This window comes from Solanum pennellii, chromosome 6 (genome assembly GCF_001406875.1).
Source record: "Solanum pennellii chromosome 6, SPENNV200".
Classification (NCBI taxonomy): domain Eukaryota; kingdom Viridiplantae; phylum Streptophyta; class Magnoliopsida; order Solanales; family Solanaceae; genus Solanum; species Solanum pennellii.
In genome coordinates, this window is record NC_028642.1 from 50,002,364 (window position 1) to 50,019,838 (window position 17,475).

The window sequence follows — 17,475 nt, forward strand, 5'->3', positions numbered from 1 at the left end:
AGAGTCTAATATCAAATCAATGAAAAAGAAATGTGTGGTTTTTGTATATGGAGTTAAATCATACTTTTCCTAATGAATTAATTTTTGGAGTTGTGATTTACGCTTTAAGTCGTTTTATTAATGGATTAATAGTTTCTTATATGTTTTTCGTGTCCAATATTGAAGGTGGCCTCTTAATTATTGGATTCAAAGAGTGAAGTCTACGCTAGCTAGCCAAAGTTGGCCACTTACTCATTTTATTATTTGTTGTTAGGTTTTAGCTTTAAAGAAACAAAGATTAGAGGTCACCTTCATATCTTGATACTTTCCTTTAATTTGATTATATGCCAATAGTACATGGACTTAGTGAAGAAAGAAACTGATTCCTTTTTTTTTCAATAGATGGAAACTATCATGATATTGAAAAGGACACCCATTTAATAATAATAATAATAATAATAAATAGAAAACAAATCTCATCTTTCATGCATTGATGAGTATAAAATAACAATTGCAATATTATTATTGAACAGTGAGAATGAAGAACCTTTAATTCAGATTGGTAATGTTCTTAACGAATTTAAATTAGTTGGACTTAGACGTAAAATATCAACCATTAAAAATGAAAAGTGATGAAGTAGTTTTCATGGTGGAGGCATCGAGGGTCCTCAGTTCACATGGTGCTGTGTGTTAAATATCAACACATTAGCACGTTATTCTCATGGCTTATGCTTGTATTGTCAATTCTATAGATAATAATAACTCTTGTGAAAAAAGATACGTATTTGTCATAAACCTATTGAATTATGATACATAATAAAGTAGCAACATGTAGAGGAAATTTTGGAACATTGATAAATAAGGACTTGTCACTTAAAAAAATCACATTCTATCCAATAATTTCCATTAACTAATTAATCATTGCCCAACATGTATTATCAAATTTTCAGGTCAATGCATGTTCTTGCTTTTAAAGAAGTACCTATCATATCATCCAATAAATAAAGAAAAATAAAGAGGTAGATAGGTCACCTAAATCAAGCTTCTTGTTACTTGGTTTTGTAAGTATATTTACCATCAAGTCATCGAAAACAAAAGTAAAAATATATTTTTGATTTACAACAATAACAACATATTAATCTTACGAGTGGGATTTTGAGAGGGTAAAATGTATGCAAATCTTATTATTATTTTTTGGATATTGAGAGGTTGTTTAATTTTCGAAAGTTCCTTGGCACAAATACAGCAAATCCAGGTACAAATAGGAGCGAGATGGTAAAGAAAATATAATAGATAACAAGGAGACAATATAAAGTCTATCAAAAAAAGAAAAACAACAACAAAGTAATGTAATAATCGAAACACAATAAACAACATACTGGTATACTAAATAATAATGGAAGAGGCTCTTCTCCATTACTTTTTAGCTCCATTTCCCCAAGTTACCACTTCGATGGAAGTAATGTATCATAAATGTATAATATTTTCTTAAAAAGTATGTAAAAAAAGAATATAACAGATAATTTAAAAAAAATAAAGTATTTTTTAAAATTTATGTTTCTAGATTTCACCGCTAATTAGCATATGCTTGTTTCTAGTAGCAATTATGCAAGTGGAAAAAAAAAGGAGCAATTATGCAAGTGTATTCCCATTTATTGGTGATAAAACTATTAACATATATATTAAGTATTTAACCACAATACAATTTACCTGACCTAACTTTAGTACAAGGTAATATATTATTTTATTAAATCATAGAAGATCATTATCTTATCTGCAGTATTGCATCTAGGATATTCTATTATGAAGATACTTAACATCCAAAATCATGGAATAAAATATAGAGTATTTAAAAAAAGAAGATAGAAGATACGAATTATATATATACCTTTATTCAAGCAAGTTGCATTCAATAATTTATTTATTTATTATTGAAAAAACAATTTTCATTGAACATTTATAACTCATTATCACTAAAAAAATATTTGTGTCATAGTACTACAGGTTTATTAATTAAAAAATTTTAAGTCCATATATAAGATACAAAAAAACTTAAAACCTCTTCTGATTGGAGTTATTACTCTAGTAGCTGTAGTAGAACATTTTTTACCTAATCAAATTAAATAAGCTCTGTACAAGTCCCCAAGAACAAGCAAATTAAGAAATATGCGTGACTTAGAGATTGAAATGTAAATTATTATAATTTATGAACTGGTGGACAATATATTATAAGTCATCGCAATAATTGATTTAATTGCATAGCAATAATTGCTAAGGATGAGTGTGTAACCCATAAGTCATGATCACGTGAACATCTATTCAATTTGAGTTGCGATGAGATCATTGAGATTGTGTTCACCCTTAATCAGATGTATTGATTGAAGAGTGGTACTCCAAAAAATAAATCTTGCAATACGCAAATTTAAATATATATAACTAAAACTAAAACAAATATCCGGAAAAAAAAATCAGAATCGTGTGAATCACTCTTTGATAATATTATATTTCTATAATAAAAAAGCAAGTGAGTTGCTTAGAGATGATTGGACGCTTGATAATCTCTTCACCAATTTGCTTAGGAGTACAATTAAATACAACATTTCTTTGAGGCAAAAGGTGGAGAAAGCAATAGAATGAGAACTAATTAAGTGACTTACACTAATCAGCAATCACTAATCACCCTTATTATCTACAATTTCTTTCAACAAGGCCTTAATGACGGTTTTAAGTCAAACAATATGCAAAGTTAGCTTGTAGAAATTTCTATTTTATCACTGAAGCTATATTCATCGTCTATGTAAAAAATTTATATCATCAAGTCACCTTTATACCTACGAGACGACTTGTCTTGTGTGGGTTTGGGCTATGAAGAGTTGCTAATATTGGGCCATGTGCGTGATTGGGCTATGAAGTATTGGGCCCAAACAAGAATTAACAAGCATGTTAATTCAAAATGTTTGTTGAGATAATTACTAATATAGCTAGGAAACTAGTTGAACGAAAGCTACATATTTGTAACTTCTCCACTTCTATTCAACTTGATTAACCTCAAAAAGTGTCAATTACCTTCTATATAACTCAATTGCTTATCTATCGGTATTACTTCCTCCGTCCAAATTTATACGAAGATATTTGACTGATCATAAAATTCAAAAATGAAATAAAAACTTTTTAAAAACATTTTTTTATATTAGATTAACCAATGAAATTCGAGATAGATAGTGAAATCACTTTTATGGATTAGAGAGTTCCACATGATGGTGGTGATTTGTTTAATTTGAGCTAGGTGTGAAAAACTTACCATAATTGGAAAGTCACATATACACATCGCAAGAAATAAGGTTAGATTTGCAAATCACTAGAAATCTAGAAATTCACCCATATAGACTTTATATGCTTTTTAACCTTATTGGTGCATGTGAAGATAATTTCTCTACAGTCTTCTTTTTTCACCTACGTTAATCTCAAGGTTATTGGGATTTTAAATTAAACAAATCTTCTAAGCAAGTTCATGACGGGATCAGTGACGATTAATCTTTATTTTCCCTTATTTGTCTATTCCATAAGTTTCTGCAATTAGTTAAATTATTTTTCAAAGTCTATTTGTTAAAAATCTTTGGTAATTGAGTCAATTACCGACTCAAAATTATCATAAAATATGTAGTAATTATATGAGGAGGGAGGAATAATTTATAGAGACTATAAATTAATCAGGTACATCCATTCAATAATCAATCTAACATACGAAATTTGCTCCTTAGTTATGAGTTTAGAGACATTTGAACATAAGAAAGAAGTAAATGTCGGACATTAATGGCTATAAATACTCGATCATGTGGATGATACACAATAAATCTTAAAAAATTAACTCGTGAATAGTGTAAATATAGATAGCGTGAAACTTAGTTTGAGAAAGTCTTAAAAAATTAACTCATGAATCGTGTTAATATATATACCGCGTAAAACTTAGTGTGAGAAGGGGAGTATATGGGGCATATGATCACATCACATGCTTATATTTGTCAATAAGCATTTCTTAATTAAAAACTAAAGCTGTATTAACCGCTCCTTAATATGACACGTACAGCTAACAGTATTATACTTAAAAGACAAAACCAACTGTTTACATTAATAAAAAGAGAGTTTAACAGTGAAATCCAATCATTCATTCTTATTATAGCGTTAATTAAGCCTCGTACCACGTAAAGAGGAAAGATCTTGGAAGAATTAAGTATTAATTAGTATTGGTCCTAATCGTTAATTAAATTAATTAATCACACTCTTAATATAATTATGAATTAATTGTGGTGATTTTGACTTCCAAGTCAACCCGACCTCTTTGGTGCACGTGTTGGTCTAAAATCATTTGATGGCCTTTTGATGTTCCGACACCTGGTGTTCTTTTTATTTTTTTATTTACTTTTTACCTTCTTTTTGTTTGTAAATTTACGTTTATGTTTAAAATAAAATTAAAAAATAACAAAAAGAAAGAAAAGAAACATATATTTTTATTTCTTTTGATTATAGTTTTAAAATATATTTTCATCAAGTTATACAAAAGCTTGTAAAACTTGTAATTTCACAGTATCACATATATGATCATACGTATAACATACGAAGACGGATTCAAAATTTTAAAATTATAGATATTTCTTTAGCTATTAATCACAAAATATAAGTAAACAATCTTTTGACTTGTTATTAAAAAAAACATACTTAAACACAATAGGAAATTTTTTTAATAAAAAAACTACAATAAATATTATTTGTATAATAGAATTTATTTTTTTGTAAAAATCTTTTTAAGGAAAAATTAGCAAATTTAATTTAGAAAATACCCATAATGGAATCAAATGCGACTTTGGACACCCACAAAAAGTTATAATTCTCACTATTTAATTTTTCACTATTTTTTCAAATTTTTATATAAACATATATGAGATTAATGGATACTAGAACCCAAAATTTTTAACGTGGGTAAGTGACAATAACTATATAATAATTTATATAAATTTTTTGTTTTTTCAAATTCGATTTCGACGAATTCATTCCTAAAACTATTTACTTATCGTAGATATATGTGAAACATATTCAATAGTCAATTTTGACTTTACTTAAAAGTAACTTTTATATGTGTAATATTCACTTTAAAAACCTCACTAATTCTAGCTAGTTAACAAAAAATAATTTTTGATCTTGAACAATTTTTTTATATAGTACAATTTTTTGACGAGAACTATGATTTAATTGGTCATTCTACACTATATGCCGCTATGTCAATAATGCTCTAAACCTCCGTGAATGTGTGTTCTACAAATCAGGTGCAACATGATTATTATTAAATAGATGTAAACACCTTGTGAGCGTAAGTTTAACCCGAAATCTTACGTAAGATAAATGTAGATGGAGTACTTAATTAAAACGTCCATGAGGTACAATGCAACCATATATTTATATATATTGGAACATTCCATTCCATCGACACATATTAACAATTTTGATTAGCTAGATAAGATCTTGTCTATTGCTTAATTACTCAATCTTAAGCGTGCTTAAAGTTTGACCCTCTCAACACAATCAAGAAAAGAAAATTCTAGACATACGTCCTAGAAATTTTGACTTTATTTATGTGATTTAATTAACTACTAAATTAATATTAACCTTTGGTTATAGCTAGTGGTTTCTTTGAGATTATTAATATATATAAATTTTTTTTATAAAAAAAAATTACTTTTAAAATTTATGCCTAAAAGGATGCCACAATATTAGGATTAATGTTGAATATATGTCATGGATTGATGTATTTCTAGACTTATCTTTTTCAATATATTTTGGTTAAACACACTCTCCCATGTGTCTATCTTTGTACTAAAATGCGTTGTTCCATTTTTGTCCATATAATTATACATATTAGCCTAGTTGGTACTGCGTACATACTTTTTACACCTTTAAATTGATGAACATAGACATTTTTTTCTACTATCAACTTGGCTGGTAGGCAAAATTTAGGAACTTGAACCATACTACTATATAATTAATTAACATTCTCATGTCCATCTTTATTTATTACTGTATGTATTACTAGCAAAACTTCACTTTTCATTGATCTTCCATACACTCTCTTTTTATTACACAATTTGTATTTGTCTACAAAGAGGTTTAATTTCTTCAAATATGAAGGTTGGTATAATTAAGCTTTCTTAATTATGGTGATGTTATGTGTTTATTTTGGAGGTTTTTGTTTATCATTTGGTTGTTGTTTTGGGGTTTCATGTAGTTGTTTAGCTGGATGCAAAATAAGTTCAATGGTGGACAAGTGAACAAAGTTCAAACCAAAAGTAAGTTCTCTTTTTAGTTGTTGTTCTTCCTTCCTATGGATCTAAAGTTGACATGCATGCGATGACTATGATAAGAAATAGTTTTTAGCGTTGATAAATATGTATATTAACAAAGAGTACATAAATATTTATCGTCATTAGATCTAATGCTGATATAGACTTTAACAACATTTACGAAGAAAGCTAATAAAACATATATTTAGTAACAATTAAGCTACTGTCATTAATTAATTATCACTAAAAATCATTTTTTGCTATAGTACATGCATGCGATCTTAGGTTATTGGTATACTTGTTATAAATTGTTGTGTTACACTGTCGAGTTACTTGAATGCTATTTATATACATGTCTTGTTGAAAGTAAATATCAGGGGCGTAGCTACACTCTTTGTCAAAATATCTAATTGAACATCTTTCGTCAGGAAATTATACTGTATATATATATATTATATTCAAAACACTAGCTAGCTGATTTAAATTTTAATCATATATATTACCATCTACGAGACAATAAATTTCGAAACCTGAGAACATGCTGGAGTGTCTCCATGCAACATATATCAAGGTTCCTTCTTCAACTGAATTAATATTTTTAACGTATGCACATGTACATATACTAAAATATCAATAAATACATATATAATAGTCAAAATTTGTAATTTAAAAAATGTAAAAATTCAGTAATTGAAAGTAGGAGCATGTACACAATTAGACCTACAAGCTTAGTCGTATCCACTAGTTTTAACTCAAACATTATATATGTATTAAAAAATCTATAAATTCAAATAATTAATAAATTCTTCAGAGATATGTCAATTCATAAACTTTAAATAATGAATTTGCTCGATTTAAAAATTTATTTCTAACTCAATTTATATACATTACAGATCAGCCAAGTAAAGAACCTCGAAATGAAGAATTCAACGGTTGGCCTGATTCATTATTAGCCATTGGAACTTTTGGTGCCAGCAGCAGTTCTCTAAAACCAAAAATTCAAAATGATAACGATAATGATAATGATAATGAAATCTCAGAGGACGTTAATTACTACAACGAGCAAAGTTCCTCTCCAGATTTAGCGGAATTCACACCTGAAGAAGTTGGAAAATTACAAAAAGAATTAACAAAATTACTATCTAAAAAACCCGCGGCTGCTGCTAAATTAACAGCAGCAGCCGAAGGTCGACAAGATGGTAATCTCCCATTAGACAGATTCCTAAATTGCCCTTCAAGTTTGGAAGTCGATCGAAGAACTTCAAGCAGATTTAGCAGTACTAATTCGGAAATTTATGAAAATCTTGATGAGGAAGAAATTGATAGGACTATTAGAGCAATTATTGGAAGATGCAAGGACCATGTTTGCAAAACCAATAATAAAAAAACAGTAAATGGGATGAAATCCGTTACATTTCTTCTCAAGAAAATGTTTGTTTGCTCAAGTGGTTTCGCACCTACTCCTAACTTGCGAGACACACTTCCCGAATCGAGAATGGAGAAGGTGAATAAATTTAAATTACGTGTATAATTTCTATATGTTAATCGTGAATCAAATAATATCATATTTGATTTAACGTGAAAATTTACCTCGCAGCTTTTAAGGACAATATTATCAAAGAAAATAATTCCTCAAAGTGCGTCGAGAATATCAACAAAGAGATATTTAGAGGATCGATGTGTACCAAAGGAAGATGTAGAAGAGAAAAAACGAGACAAAACTTGTGATGGATCTAAATGGGTCAAAACCGATTCGGATTGTGAGTATTATTTAATTTAATTTATATACTAAGTTTTAAATTTAAACAATTATTGTCTTAGCTTAATTAATCTCTTTTTTTTTTTTTTTTTGCAGTTATTGTTCTGGAAATTTGATAGAGCTCTATGGGTAAATAAATGGGATATTCAAAAAATACTTTTTGTTTTTGTTTTTTTGGGCAGGATACTTCTTATTTTTCCATGGTTGTATTAATAATTTACACAATTGATGCAACACATGTTGTGTAATACGGAAGAATCTTGCGTTTTGTACTTTTTGGGGAATTTTAATTTTTTTAAATGAGATGTTTAGTTAAAAAGAATAATTATTTTTTTTATTTGGCTATAACATTGTTTTCAATGAATTAATAGTATGAAAGATGTCTAATTTTTGTAGGACTGTAATTTGTATTTGTGCATTGGTAAAAATATACATGCATATCATATCAGATTGATCAATACGTAATTCAAATACGATTTCTAACAAAACTCATGTATTTAAATATTATAGAGAGTGATTTTAGCTCAATCACCTTATCTTAAAAGGTTCTCGAAGATCTAGATATATATTACACTAATTTTACTCCAATTACCTTATTTTAAAGATTTTGCACACGATTATTTTTAATTAGTTATTTCGTATTTATATTTTCTTTTCTTTTTTTTCATTTTAATCGACAAATAAATTTGATATACGCGATAAAAAATTAAAAAAGTAATTATGAATTATTAGTATTAAAATTGCACTTAGGTGAAAGACTTTATAAAGATCAAACATAAGTTATTTTTATAAATTTTTTATTCTATAATTACAAAATATTTTAATAGCACATAAACATTATGATATTATCTTTTTAATTTCAAATATTTATCAATTACACCACAATAGTTATCAATATAATATAATTTTTCGGAATCAAAAATCATTTCACACAAAGCTCACCTAATTTGATATAAAAATCACAAAAATTTCATATATTTTTTTATAAAAAAAACAATAATAGAAAGTCACAATGATATAGAAAATATAAAATACTATTTCATAAGCCTTAAATTTCTTACCATCTATCAAACTTTATTAAGAGCTAGATTATATATATAACCCCAATATATTTTCCGATTATTTTGTAAAATTAGATCATTATCGTAGCTACGCTCCATATTTGGGGATAGGCCGAAATTAGGGCTAAGGATTTGCAGATCTGAGAATTAGGGTTTATTTTTTTGTTTATCACTGAAGTAGTGAGGTTCCTGTTAGTGTAGAAGAAGGTAATTTTGAGCTGCCAATGCAATTTGAATTGAAATCGGGAAATTTTTTGGTTAATTTTGGTTCACCGGAAAAGCTAATTTATATACAGATCAATGTCTTGGGCAAGTCCAGAAGATATTTATCTCTCTACTTCTCTTGCTAGCTATCTTGATAGTGAGTTCCTTTCTCTTCTCATGCTACATTGTGTTTTTGGTGTTTGTTTTTTTTTTGCCTGATACTAGTTCGAGTGGCACTGGTTCAAATAGAGCAGAATTGTTGTAGAGGATTGAAGTTTGATGCTAATAATATGTTTTTAAGTCATTCTTGTTAATAAAAATTGGATCTTTGTGTAATGTTCAGAATGTGTATGTTTTACTTAATTGTGCCACTGGTTCTTCAATCTTTGATTGCGGTTCTGATGCATGTGTAGAGGTTCTGTTAGTTGTTGGTGCTAGTAGAATTTTTGAATTAGAATTCCGTTGAGATTATGTGATGAAATTACATGAGCTCATAAAGGCTTAATTTTTAATAATGAATATTGCTGGTTGGAGTAACTATTTATTTATTGTCTATAGAAAGAAATAGCCTTACTGGAGTAGATTGATCTACTTGAATTCAAGTAACACATTTGTTATCTCTTTCTATTTTCTTAGCTCATAAGTTAATGTTAGAATTTTGATCTAAGTACCTTCTTTAATGGAAGGATAGAATACCAGGAAGTTGTTGAAAGTGGATAGTTTCCTCTGCTTAAGAAATCAAAGAAGAGATGAGATTCCTCCTCTTGAATGTAGAATATATCTTGGAAGATGTTGAGATAGTGAAGTTTTTTCTTTAGCTTAAGAAAATCAAATGGGGAGATGAGATACCTTGGAATCTCCTTTTGAGTGTAGAATATATTTTGTCTAGTGTTTCAGTGTTAGAACTTACGACTATTTTATCGGAGAGGGTGAGGTGTTGTTTTGACATAAGTGATATGAAGATTTAGCTTTAAAATTGTTTCATTCTTTTCTGTTCAACCCTAGAATTTGTCTGTTCTTTTGCTGGAAGAATAATGATCCTGTTAATTTCGAGGGTGACTAGCATTTGATAAGGGTAGAGAAGTGATAGTAATGGATGTCCTTAATAGGAGGATGATATATGTGGCCTCCAGACTTCCTATATGGAGCATTGACATCTCAAGTGCTATATCACAGTGATCTAGCTTGGTGAACTTTTTTCTTCATCTTTCTTGAAGAAAGTTTCTTCCCCCTCTGGTACTAATCATTTTTCCTAGTAAAATGTTGAACACCGCTTCAAGAAACTCGCATGCCTTGTGAATAGAACAGTGCTCCAGACACGATACTATTTAGAAGTAACTCATTCAAATCTACATTAGAAGAAGGGGCATAATGTGTTGTGGAGAAAGCTGCTTCTAAAAGCTTAAGAGTAGGGGAATTTATATTACTACTATATGCATTTGGCAAACTAACTACAAGTTGCCATAGTCTTTTTTTTTTTAACTTCGTAACTTGTCATAGTCTTATAAGCATAACTTATCCTGTTTTTAGCTCCCTAGTCCCTATCTTTCTTTTTCTTATTTTGACTTGGTATATCATTCACAGAGAAACTTTTAGTGTTGCTGAGAGATGGGCGCAAGCTTTTGGGGACGCTTCGTTCTTTTGACCAATTTGGTAGGGTTCTCTTGTCATGACTTCAGCTTCACAACAATAAATAACCCGCTAAAGGAAATGCTATCTTCCATTTGTAGCTAATGCTGTTCTAGAAGGTGCGTGTGAGCGTGTTATTGTCGGTGAAATCTACTGTGATATTCCATTAGGTCTTTATATTATACGAGGGGAAAATGTCGTGTTAATTGGCGAGTTGGTATGCATTGCACTTTCTCTCTCTCTCTCTCCTCAACATTTACTTTTAAATGAGCTTTGTTTTATACTTAGTATACCTGCTCTTTTTTGCTCATATATTTTGTTCTGATTGATAAGGATGTAGATAAGGAGGAACTTCCACCACACATGACTCGTGTCCCAGAAGCTGAGATAAGAAGGGTATGAACCCTTTGCTCTTTTAGCTGTCTAATGTAGAAATATGTAACTAAGTTCATGTTTAATGAAACAACTTACTTGGTGATTGAGATCTGAATGATCAACATTAAGATATATTATGCAACACTAATGTATTATTTGAAATCATACATTAGTGTTGCATAATAATGTACGTTTTATCTCCTTTTATTTTTTATCTGATTTTAAGTGAATTATCGAGATATCGTCTGTGTTTTTAACTTGTGTTTGGTTCTGTCTAATTGTGGATATCAGGCCCAAAAAGCAGAAAGGGAGGCTACAGATCTTAAAGGTACAATGAGAAAGAGGATGGAATTTCTTGATATGGATTGAAGTTTCTTGATCATATCAGGTTCAGCTTGGAATCATGCCATGCCTTCTGCAAATATTAACGCAGTTGCTTGGTGGTGGCGAAAAGCAACTACGACTTGGGGTCTCTTTCCTCACTGGCTGTACCCTGTATCTGTAAGTGTTCATTGTAACATCTACAGTACATGATTGCTTCTGGATCGAGAATAGAGTTGCTATTATCTTCTTATGTTTCCTCTGTTAAATGTTTCGAGTATGGTTGGTCCATCTTTCTGGTAGTATGGGTACTTGACCTGTTGATGGTATGGAGAACGTTAGACTACAAATGTTGGTAAAATTGATCTAAGGTTCTTCCACTGTTGCCTTATTTTAGTATGGAAGAATGTAACTTCTATGGTTATTTGTATAGACTGAAATCAGGATTCTGAATTTTATCCCATTAAAAAGACAGTTTACTTTGTTTATATTTTGTGTGTTGATTGTTAATGCGCCCCTTCGGAAGTAGGGGTAAGGCTACATACTATCCTCCTCAGACCCCATCCCCATCCGTATGATTACATTTGGTATGTTGTTATAGTTGTTTGTAATTGGTGATGTGATCTTTTGGAACTATTTTACCTATATAAGCTTTGGTAAGTCTGATATATATCACATTAATTGATTTTTTTTTTTAGGAAAACTACTTTTTTAAAAAATTAGAAAAATAACTTTTCGATTGTAAGTAAAAAAAAATAAATTTCACAGTTGACATTCAACGTTGGTCTCATCTTTTTTTCGAGGGGGGTGGGGGTGGGATCTAGAGTTTCAACTCTTCCATATTTCACAGTCGTTGAGGTCTTGCTGGTCAGTGATTTTGGCTAGGAAATAAATACAAACATTTAAAGACGTGGTCATTTTGCAATTCACTTGTAGAATTTCAAAGTCAGTCCAATTTCTTAATTTTCAGCCTTTAACTCATTCAAAGCATTGAAGGGAAACAGGCAAAATTGATTGACCAGAAGAAAGTCTAGTAGTACATAATTGACTAGTCAATACTTTCTTACTCATTTGACTTGCATAGAAGGCTCTTAATTCCCTCTTGTTTTTTTTAATAACTCGTGGGATTTTGATTAATTTCACGGAATATCTATCGACTTTCACAACTAAGAGGATATTTAATCATGGGATTATAACCATGAAAGATTATTCACATTCCAGCACCGAAGGGTGTGGCTCCTAGTAGTCAATGAAGTGGTTGAGAACTTTGAAGTTTCAGATTCGAAACTCATGGTACAGCCTAACCCCAATTGTTCCTTATTTATAATGTGGCAAAGCAACATACATAATCAATTAGCAAAGTATTTTCCATATTGGGGTCAACAAACCAAGTTCTCTATACTTTATACTATCTCATGAAGTGTTTGTTTGTTTATTCACCAAACCTACAACAAGCTAGGGGAAAATTCTATGTTACTCATTCTGACTTGTTCCCCAGAATACATTGGCGGCTGAAGACAAACTTAGACCATTCAAAATTGAACAATGATAAATCAAAGTGTCACCCTCATTTGACCTTTCAAATGTACAGAAGCACAATTCGAAAAAAAAAAACATGTTAGGAAAGACCAGCTAGAACTACTGTGTATAGGGCACGTTACAGAGAGACGATGTAAAATATAGATATGTGGAACGATTGGAACTGCAAATGATATACTTACAAGGGTAAACTAACAATCTGAAGCACTACAGAGAGCAAAGTAACACATATATATTGTGTTCTAACAGTAGCAAATTATAAGAGTTTCGAGTATTCTTCTTTTTATGAGATAAGGTAAGCATTCATGTTTGAGAGTATTAAACAATTCAAGTAATTGGTAATGTTCTGCTGATCTCCAACAACAGCTAATAAGCACTACTTATCCTTCTTTTATTGTTTTTCTAAAGTATAAGCACTACTTACCCTATGTCCCTCCACCAGTAAAAGGGCAAGCAAAAAGCTCAATAGGTCTGTATGGTGCTTTACCAAATACATGAGCAAATTGTCATGCTGCAACAACTTCCAGTGTTTAAAATTTGGAAAATCATCAACTGTTTTCATTTCACTGTAAAAACCTTAACTTGTAAGCAGTAAGAATCAACGCAAACACTATACAACAGCAACGATATATCTAATGTGATCCCACAAGTGGGGTCTGAGGAGGGTAGGATGTACACTAACCTTACCCTCGGCTCAGAAGAAGCAAGGGAATACCATAAATCATGATATTGTTAGTGGAATTTTGAAATCGAGTTTCAGTTGTTAGGGATATTGACCTTAGAAATGTTGCCTTCAATGTTCATATTATATTAAGCACCTGATAAGAGATGCATGGGCTTAGAGGGTAACCTGCAAGGATAAACGAAACTCTGTACTCGTGATCTTGATGGCTCAAAAATTTCTGAGTAAAAACCAAATGCACCAATTCAGATATGGACATAATGAAATAATAAAATCTAACATATGGAAGAAATACAACAACACCGCGCTTACAGGGCAGGAGCATTTAGGCAGAGGCGGAGACTATCATAGATACAGCTGATCTTACCAAAATTTTCTGCTTTGCACGACAATACCTTAACTCCAGAACCTCAGCTCCTACTAAATGACTCCAGAAAAAAATTCAAAGAATGTCCTAAGGTTCTAATTAGTGGAACTTATATCCTTTCACTGAGATCTTCTTCTTATGTGTTGTGAAACTTGGTACCCCTCGAAGAAATCCAAGACAGCAGTCTCAATGTCCTCACCGGAATACTTGATATAGTTTTCCGGATGCCTCCCACTCTCAATATGACTCCTGAACCTACCGAGAAATGATCTATAAGCTGGGATCAACTTCTCAGATACAGAAATACGCAGCTCCTCCCGGAGCTGGGTATCCGGTATCAACCAGGTGGACTGAGTCCTATGTACCTCTTCAAACATAGCATTGAAGGTCTTAAACCGCTCTCTCAACGCACTCTTAGACACCCCAGATGAAAAACTGCCTTTAACATGTAAACCCTCATCTCGCAAACAATGCAAAACAGTCACCCAGGTTGATCTCTGGTAGTTTGTAGCTGCTTGCCTGAATTTCCCTGTTAATTTCCTTAAACAATCATCCCCTACCATCTCCCTTAGCTCAGGTGACCCTTTAATCTTCTGAACAATATAATGTACATTGTTCATCATAAATATATGTGCCAATGAAGTATCTCTATAGCACTTAGACTTACCTTCCAAATTGAACTGCAAAATCACAGCAATCCAGATCAAATGCAGCGCCAACGGGGTCTGTGATTCTAGCTCCGCAAAATCCATATCAGGAGTATTAGGATCACTCGAATACCTTGACCCCGTTGATGGCTTTGAGACAATCAATTCAGACATGGTCTGTTTGTAGTCTGAAATTAAACTTATATAGTTCATAACATACCTAGTCAAGGGATGAATTGTCCCTCCAGGTACAGGAACCTTGGAAGGTTCTCGAAGCACTGCATTTTCAAATTCAGATAATATCCCTCTTGCAGCCTCCGCTAACCTAGATAGTATCTCCACAGTTTGAACCCTAATTGATTCCGAAGATTTTGAATCGAAAACAATCTCAATGTCCACTAGTAAATCCGATAAAGCATCGTGAAGATCCAATATCTTAAACAACTTCTCCGGTGATCTCCGACTAATGCTAATGGCTTCAGCAAAATTGAATAGCTGAATAGCTGGACCTTTGATAGTCTCCATGAAACAAGCATCGTCCGTGGCAGTACCTAAACCTTCGAAGATTTGCTCACAGAGTTTCTTCTCACTAGCGAAAAGCATCCGAACGCATACTTTTGCAGCTCGTATCCACCGCCGGATCTTCGTTTCTAGAATTTCCCATTCTAATCTCTGGATATCTCCGATGCTCAGCTTCTCTATCCCAAGTTTGCGGAAACTCGAGTCCACTGCAGACTTCCGTACACTGCCATACACCTGAATACACTCCCGAAGATATCCGGCCAAAATCATTCGCTCGGCGATGCATCGGAGATCGTAAATTGCATCCGAAGGCATTAGATCGATTTCACGAATGCTATTTGTAGGTCGATAGCTACAACTGCCGTTACTCTCTTGATGCTCCAAGTCCTTGGTCAACGGCGAGTCATCCTCGTAGTCTTCTTCAGGCAAAGGACTACTGTCAGTAAGAGATTCAGCTTCTACAGGAGTCGTATGAGCTATGAGTATATTCCGAAACTCATCTTCAAGCCTAGCCATAGCGATCTGGATCGCACTATTAGCTTTGTTCTGGTCATCGGAAAGTGTAGCAGACTCCATCGACCGTTGGATTTCATCAACAGCTTGCAAGTACCGATCGATCTCATATCGATCTCCGGCGAAGATCATCTTCTCTCTAGCATCTTCCGACGCCGTGGAATCCCACCGGAGTATTATCTTCTCAGCTGACTCAAACGCAACGACGTCGTTTCCCGGTGGCTCCATTTCAACCTTCGAAATTTCGGAATCTCGAAAACAATTTTTGAGCTTAGAGAATCGAAATGAATGATAATGAGAGATTTAAAAATGGAGACGAAGGTGAATTTGAGAGTTTTTTTTTTGTTTTTTTTGAGAAATTAAAGTGATAAATTTGTATTTGAAGAGGTACTAATAATAGTGTGTGAAATTTAAAAATTATATATTTTCTCCACTGTTTGAAAATGGACTTTTGAAAAAATGTAAAATTAATGATTTCACCGGCGGAGGAATCATTTGAATATTCCGATGGCCGATTCAAATGGCTTTTATCTTTAATTTCAGAGGACAAAGTAAAATCAACAAACAGAAAGTACGTTAATTATTAGTTTCATTCTGATTTAATCACAATTTTAAAAATATTATTTTATTTAATTAATTAAATTTAAATACACTTTTAATTGGATAATATGAGTGAAAAATATTTAAAAGTGTTTTTAATACTTTTCTTAATTTTTTATTAAGAGTTTCATGTTCTTGTAGAAGTTTGAAACTATTTGATCAGTTGAGTTAGTCAAGTACGGTGATTTAAGACTATCGAGGGTGTTTTTTGATAATTTCTCTAAAATAAAGAGAGAAAAAGTAAAAATAAAGAGCGAAGTATTGAAAACAGTAATGAAATTCAGCACGAATTATTAGTTTCATCTCTAAACTATTAACAACCTTACAAACACTCTTTTGTTTGGGCTAATTAAATTTGAGTACACATCAATGGTATAACATGAGTAAAGTACACATCGAATTTTCGCCAAATTTAAAAGTGTTTTCAAAACTTTTCTCAACTATTAAAACTTTTATATTCCTACAAAAATTTGAGATAATTTATTATGTCATCTGATATATCAAAAATAATATCTAAATTTAATTTATCAATTAAATAAATATTTTTTAAATAACAATAATATAAAAACAAAATTAATAATTTATTTTAAATTTAAAAATATTTTTAATACTTTTTGTGGAGCCCCGGGGGTGGTGGAACTTTTGTCCTATATATGTGCACACTCTTTTTACAGGACAATATAGGAAATGTTACTCATGTCCTAATTTTTCATGTTGCTCTTAGTCAAATACTTTATTTTTAATCGTAAATACATAAAAAATTGTTTTTTAAAAAATTAAAATTTATATATTTAAAAATTATATAAAATATTATTAACCATAATAATTATAATTAAAAAAAATATTTATTTTAATTTTAACTTTTGAAATATACAGCATAAATAAGACGAATAAAATAAGAAATTTTCGAGTAAATGTCACTTTTCCTAATTTTGTGAGTTTGAA

General features: G+C 31.1%; 3 protein-coding genes across 5 annotated transcripts; 2 read left to right on the forward strand and 1 right to left on the reverse strand.

Annotated features, from left to right (window-relative positions):
* Nucleotides 1–6,153: 6,153 nt before the first annotated feature.
* On the forward strand, nucleotides 6,154–8,346 carry LOC107022402. Its single transcript, XM_015223023.2, has 5 exons — nucleotides 6,154–6,159; nucleotides 6,257–6,317; nucleotides 7,205–7,815; nucleotides 7,909–8,071; nucleotides 8,167–8,346. Exons 1-5 carry the CDS (start codon nucleotides 6,154–6,156, stop codon nucleotides 8,184–8,186), a joined length of 861 nt encoding a protein of 286 aa, XP_015078509.1. The 3' UTR covers nucleotides 8,187–8,346.
* A 787-nt stretch (nucleotides 8,347–9,133) lies between these two features.
* On the forward strand, nucleotides 9,134–12,150 carry LOC107021508 (sm-like protein LSM1B). Of its 2 annotated transcripts, XM_015222186.2 has the most exons (6): nucleotides 9,134–9,338; nucleotides 9,428–9,492; nucleotides 10,920–10,988; nucleotides 11,066–11,181; nucleotides 11,298–11,360; nucleotides 11,631–12,150. In XM_015222186.2, exons 2-6 carry the CDS (start codon nucleotides 9,432–9,434, stop codon nucleotides 11,706–11,708), a joined length of 387 nt encoding a protein of 128 aa, XP_015077672.1. In that variant the 5' UTR covers nucleotides 9,134–9,338; nucleotides 9,428–9,431; the 3' UTR covers nucleotides 11,709–12,150. The 2 variants fall into 2 exon arrangements, with proteins under 2 accessions (XP_015077672.1, XP_015077670.1); XM_015222184.2 differs by having other exon boundaries at nucleotides 9,136–9,492.
* A 1,314-nt stretch (nucleotides 12,151–13,464) lies between these two features.
* On the reverse strand, nucleotides 13,465–16,324 carry LOC107021191 (exocyst complex component EXO70A1). Of its 2 annotated transcripts, none has more exons than XM_015221800.2 (2): nucleotides 14,194–16,324; nucleotides 13,465–14,049 (listed from the first exon to the last, which is right to left on the reverse strand). In XM_015221800.2, exon 1 carries the CDS (start codon nucleotides 16,156–16,158, stop codon nucleotides 14,368–14,370), a length of 1,791 nt encoding a protein of 596 aa, XP_015077286.1. In that variant the 5' UTR covers nucleotides 16,159–16,324; the 3' UTR covers nucleotides 13,465–14,049; nucleotides 14,194–14,367. The 2 variants fall into 2 exon arrangements, with proteins under 2 accessions (XP_015077286.1, XP_027773612.1); XM_027917811.1 differs by having other exon boundaries at nucleotides 13,465–14,101.
* Nucleotides 16,325–17,475: the final 1,151 nt, after the last annotated feature.

Bases quoted from the DNA above. Each gene is read 5' to 3' on its own strand.
- LOC107022402 (XM_015223023.2), top strand. The intron at 6,318-7,204 runs GTAAGTTCTCTT...TATACATTACAG, and splicing joins GAACAAAGTTCAAACCAAAA to ATCAGCCAAGTAAAGAACCT. The intron at 8,072-8,166 runs GTGAGTATTATT...TTTTTTTTGCAG, and splicing joins GGTCAAAACCGATTCGGATT to TTATTGTTCTGGAAATTTGA.
- LOC107021508 (XM_015222186.2), top strand. From the start codon at position 9,432: ATGTCTTGGGCAAGTCCAGAAGATATTTATCTCTCTACTTCTCTTGCT. The intron at 10,989-11,065 runs GTAGGGTTCTCT...TTCCATTTGTAG, and splicing joins TCGTTCTTTTGACCAATTTG to CTAATGCTGTTCTAGAAGGT. The intron at 11,361-11,630 runs GTATGAACCCTT...TGTGGATATCAG, and splicing joins CAGAAGCTGAGATAAGAAGG to GCCCAAAAAGCAGAAAGGGA.
- LOC107021191 (XM_015221800.2), bottom strand. From the start codon at position 16,158: ATGGAGCCACCGGGAAACGACGTCGTTGCGTTTGAGTCAGCTGAGAAG.